Raw genomic sequence first — 5,511 nt, forward strand, 5'->3', positions numbered from 1 at the left:
GCCCAGACGCGGGAGAGGAACTCAATCCGAGCCCCCACCCCCGACACACACTCAGGCCCCCGGAGTTCGAGTCTTGTATACTGCGTTCTCAGCTCTGCCCGACAGCTTCCAGCCAAACTTCGCCAACTCCGCTTCCTTTGCCGCCACCATGCCTAAAACGGTGAGTACCGGAGATGGGCGCTGTCGACCCTGGGGGTTCTAATAAACTCCTGTTGTCCTAAGCTGATGGCTGCCGGTTTGACCCACCACCAGCTCGCTTGGGACGCCGCGACCTTTGCGGTGGCCCACGGTTGGGAGGGGACGGGAGTCGAAACCTGATCTGGCGCGCCCTCGGGAGTGAGGGGATGTCCAGGCTAGAAGCGTGGACAGGGAGGGGCTGGCCTCTTTCCCAGGTTCCAGTTCTCTGCGTTCGGAATGCGACAGTGGGAGAGGCTTCGTTTGGGGCCCTGGGTTTCTTCGTCCCCTGAAGGGCGTGGGCGCGAGGAAGAGGACTCCAATTCAGAGGAGAAAATTTCCCTGGGCCCAGGAATTGGTGCTTTTCTGGGGCAAGACTATTGCTGTCCAAGAGGGGCCATGGAACAGAGACGCCGGGAATGAGGGAGCTGCTGGGCGGATCCCGCACCCCCACTCACCTTTCAGACAGCTTCAGCTGTTTGTGTTTCCAACTAGGATGTGAAGAGAGAGCAATAGAGTGACACATCATTCAGGTTATCCCCTTTTACCCAGGAGTGCCAACAATTCACTAAGTACCAGTCTGAGGGGCCTATCCAATTCACTGGGAGAGACGACTGGTTTCCTCCCTCCTCTCCACCCGCCAAAACCCTGACGCTGTAGAGACCATAGAATCTGCCCTTCGCATTATTTAATGCCTCTCTGTCCTATCTGGACTGTTCTGTGGGGTGTGGGTTCTCTCCTGTGGGGCCACACCTTTCTAAAATACTGGTTGATTTTGGGATCTGGTTGATCTCCACCCCCTCACTGGCTGTTGAGAAGAGTTGAAGCCTCCTGGGAGTGGGGCCTAAGGGGGCCGGATGCCCAGGAGGGAGGGAAGGGGGAGGGGTGTGCCTGACTAATGAGCTCTGCTTGCTTTTGTGCAAGTCATGCCAAATGGCTGCTGAGGCCCTTCCCTTGTTAAGGAAGGGTTGGTGATCAACTTTGGCTTGAGTCTTTTTGGCCAAGCAGCTTGTTGAGATGGCTTAGGTTCTCCCAGACCCATCTTCCTAGACTGAGTGTTGTAGAGCTGAGATAGTGATTAGTAGATTTAGGACCAGCTGGCGGCTCTTGAGATGAGGGGAGAAGAGTGGGGATCCCAGTTCTTTGGTTGCATGCTGAGGTTTAGCTTCCACATTGCTGTATTTAAGCCCCACTGCCAAGTCATTCTTGCTTTTCCAGAGCCCTGTCCTTTTAAGATAGCAAGTTTCAAACAAGTATATGCTTTCACTATCTCCGTCTTTTAAATTGCCTACGGTTTTATGACTTGGGCCCTTTCCGTATTTTCTTCCCAAACTCTCTCCTCTACAAAGGGAGAGAGAGGTTTTGCAAAAGAAATGGGAGGATTATAAAGATCTTTCTAGGATCTTCTGGGTCTGTCTCTAGTTGATTCCTGCCCAAGTATTTGGGTGGATCTCTGAGAGTATACATTGCTCTGTAGCCTCTTCCCCTTTGGCATATTGCATCCTAAGTTCTGAGACACCTTACGTTTAAACACAACTTGATGGGCCTCGAAGTTGTTTTAAAGTTGCATTAACTATCCCATTTCAGACAAAAAAAAAAAATGGTAAAGAAGACAAGGTGGTGATCCTGTCCCTGGATATGGAGAGGGATTGGGATGTAAACTATTTCAGGTCAGGTCTGGTGTATTAAAAATACCTGAATTACTAAAGGTATTTATATGCAAATTGAAGCTTGAATCAAGTTGGAAGGTGAGGGTTGAATTTTCTTAGTCCGAAAGTGTTAGAGTTTTTCATACTGTTTAACTCAAGCAATGTCAACTTGGGACAGTTGAGACAATAGAATCTTAACCTAAAATGGACCTTGGAAACTATTCTAGTACAATTAGTACAATTTTCTAAAAAAAAAAAGATTAACAAAGATATTTAGATCTAAAGGAAAGTTCCTGCCTAAAGGGTCGTGGTCATTCACTGAGCCAACATGGGGTCCAGGCTTTCTGATGTACATTCTGTTGACACTGCAGTATGACCTTATGATTGAGTTCTTGAAATTCTTGCCCAAAGTAAACTGCCCACTGTTTTCAGGTGTGCATAGTCCTTAAATAAAAGGAAATAGTTAACATGGGCAAAGTAACCAATGGTGCCATTTGTGTGGTCTCCTGGTAAGATTTGGGAATGTGACAAGGTGCCTCTTGTTACCTTTTTCATTTCTCATCGCAGTGCTGAGCCACACCTGAGGCACTCCCTTGTTCAGTGAATACCAGCTGATAACTTTAATGAAGAGGGGAAAAATTCCCTATTCTCCACTGGTATGCTTTAGGCTGTTTCTGGAGTATGACAGATAGAGAAGTGTAGAGGAAAAAATCAAACCTGTTCATTCATATGAACTGTGTCTATGATCCAGGGTCAGTTTCAGTTTTATAGCCAAACAGCCTCTCTTAAATCTGTTAAAACATGCCTCTCTCCCCCACCTCCTTCTTGACATTCTTAGACTCTACTTCTGGTTGCCAGTTTCCCCAGTCTGCTTTAATACCCAAAATGGAGAAGTTTATTAACTGACACCTATACCTTCTGATAACATGACAGTTATAAATAGAAAAAGGTCTTTCCCTCTTTGTGTCCTCTAACTTTTCTTTAAAAAAAATCATAATGGCTTTGAAGCTCTCTTGGATTCTCTAAAAGATTATTTTTCATTTTCAAGATGTTCTTGAGTTTTTTTTTTATTTCCCTCTTTAAGATTTACTAAATTATAGTTTTTTGTTTTGATTTTGGTTTTTTTTTTTTGAGACAGGGTCTCACTGTGTAGTTCAGGTTGGCCTTGAACTCGCTGTAGAGTTCAGGCTGGCCTCAAACTCAAAATGATCCTCCTGCCTCAGCCTCCTGAGTGTTGAGATTACTGGTGTGTGCCACCATGCCCAGCTTTAAGAGTTTAAAATTCTGTCCACAACTATCAAGTCCAACCCTTCTGTTTGTAGAGATGGGGTAATTGAAACCTATTATAGGGAAGAACTAATTTAGAGTGATCAACATGCCTGTGGCAAAGCAAAGCCTTAAATCTAGGTCTCGGTTACGGGGTCAATTTGGTAAACCTCTGATTTGCTGGATTTTTAGCCCTACATCAACAGATCAGGGGGAAGGTGATCAAGTGATTATTTGATTGTACCATTCATGTTAGCAGATATAGAGCGTAGTTCCTTAAATTATTTGAGGGCTTCTAGGTCTGCATTCAGCTAAAGTTTAACAGGGGCTGTGTGGCCTGTTTATTTTTCTGCCATTCCTAGCATTGCTTGAGCCACTTGAGTGGCACTAAAGTAGTACTTGGCAAATAGGAGGCAAGAATACGTCTTTTAACCCTTGAACCATCCTTGGCTGTAGACTTCAAGGGGGTCAAGGGGATCAGGAATGGAAGTTGTGTAAGAGAGGCTTCTGCCTCTCTCCACTTTTGATACTCAGTTCACTGAACTCTTTCTTAAAGTGCAAACGATAGAGACAGAGCAGAAACCATTTGGGAATTTACTTTAGGTTCATCTTTGAACAGCTGTCTGGTTATGGAGGGGCTGTAGGGCAAGAGGGTCTTTGTGAGCCCCTCAAAGGCACCAACTAATTTGTAATCATGTTAGGCTTGGGGGAAAGAAGGGTAATCTAACTTACCACTGCTTTATAAATACTTGTAATAGTTGCCTCTTTCAAGGTTGGTGTTCTTTTCTCTTGCCTCCTCATACAAATGCTTTACTGACTGGTAGAGCTTAAAGGGACGTGTAGAGGTCATCTAGTCTATCCTTCAGCCCCTAAATCTAATTCTCTCTGAATGGGATGAGATGACAGCTACAATTATTTTGAACTCTCATCTAATAGTGTTGCTTGGCAACAGCCTGTCTTAGATCCCTTTGTATATTCCTGGGAGGTTGGTCACCCACCCACCGGAATTTCTAGACTCAGTGTCACTAGATCTAGCTACCTACACTCGGATTTGGGCCTTTCATGGCCAGAATTACTCTGATCTTCAAAGATAGAACTGGGTCTGTGTCTGATCTTTCAAAGACAGATGAGTTTATCATATGCCTTGTTCTTAACTCATAATTCTTTCTTCCTATTATCCACATTTTCTTTTCCCAAAGAGGAAAAAAACCGTAAAGAATAACAACAAAAAAATAAGAAAACAAAGACAAGATTACAAAGTGGTCTTCTTCGGGTAAGCTTATTAGTCAAGTGGTGGGGCCCGTCTTTTCATTATTGACTGGCTGTGCTGTTCATCCCTCCCATTTCATGCTTGATAGAGATGAAAAACTAAAGTTTTAGGTTTTAATTTGTGGTGCGGGACCTGTCACTTTGCAGAGTTAGCTCAGGATTACATGAATTTGGAATGTAGGTGTAGAAAGTAAAATTGTATTGAGCATTTTTCTTCTCTTTCCATGTAAGATGATTTTCTTCTTTTTCAATTAGTAAAGTAATCTAAAAGAATTAAGACCTGAGGAAAGTTCTTGTCTTACAGACCCTCGATGCCTCCAGCTTGTTATGGGGGAACAGTGCTAGTAACAGATAAACTCTCAGAATCCTTCCAGTACTGATGTTCTTGAGAGCTTTGCTTGTACAGCCTTGGGCTTCCTGTTTCTACGTTCATTCCTTCAGGTGTTCTTTCTTCAAAGTTTGAGCACCTTCTTTGTGCCAGGTAGTGCTGGGTATAAAAAGTGGAATAGCATTTGCTAAAATGTATCTTCTATCCCCTATGCTTCTGGAGTGCTATTTCATTCTGAATAAGTTCAGAATGAAGTTGGTTTGTTTCATTGGATAAGAATACTGGTATGGGTACTCTTGGTTATTTCTTCTTAGTCTGGAGGGAAAAGGGCTGTGTTTTTCTTTATTGAGGAAAGAATGACTCTTAAGTGAGACTATATTAAGAAGGCTATGGGTAGACTGAAGAGCTTTGGACAAATACCAAAAAGCTTTATGTTTCCCCACCTTTCTTCTCACATTCCCAGTGCCTGTCTGATGGTAGCATAGATTATGTTTCTGATTTCTTTCTAACCAGATGAGGGTGGTAGATATATATTGGTAGATACTGAGAATCTGGTGGGCATACACAAACCTTTTAAATATTTGCCACTGGTGAACTGAGGAGCAGCTATTGTGGGGTGCAACAGAAGTATCTATACTTAGAGCATCCCAGAGCTTCCCCAGGTTCAAGCTTGCCCTTAGCTGATTGTTCTGAGTTGTTGGGGTTTCTCACTGGAGTGCTTTGAGCTACAGAGCATCTGAGCTGGCTTTATTTAAATTATCTAGTTCAGCCTTTATACTATGTGTCCCTCCCTCCCTACCTCCCTCCCTCTCTTCCTCCCTCCCT

The 5,511-nt window shown here is 43.9% G+C and overlaps 1 protein-coding gene across 1 annotated transcript in view; it reads left to right on the top strand.

Annotated features, from left to right (window-relative positions):
* Positions 1–6: 6 nt before the first annotated feature.
* Msn (moesin) overlaps positions 7–5,511 on the top strand; it is a 71,347-nt gene continuing 65,842 nt past the window's right edge. The window contains exon 1 of the mRNA XM_010632195.2: positions 7–160. Coding sequence (XP_010630497.1) covers positions 149–160 — 12 coding nt within the window. The 5' untranslated portion in view covers positions 7–148. The remainder of the gene's footprint in view (positions 161–5,511) is intronic.

Source organism: Fukomys damarensis, unplaced genomic scaffold (genome assembly GCF_012274545.1).
Source record: "Fukomys damarensis isolate Sample0158 unplaced genomic scaffold, DMR_v1.0_HiC HiC_scaffold_39, whole genome shotgun sequence".
Classification (NCBI taxonomy): domain Eukaryota; kingdom Metazoa; phylum Chordata; class Mammalia; order Rodentia; family Bathyergidae; genus Fukomys; species Fukomys damarensis.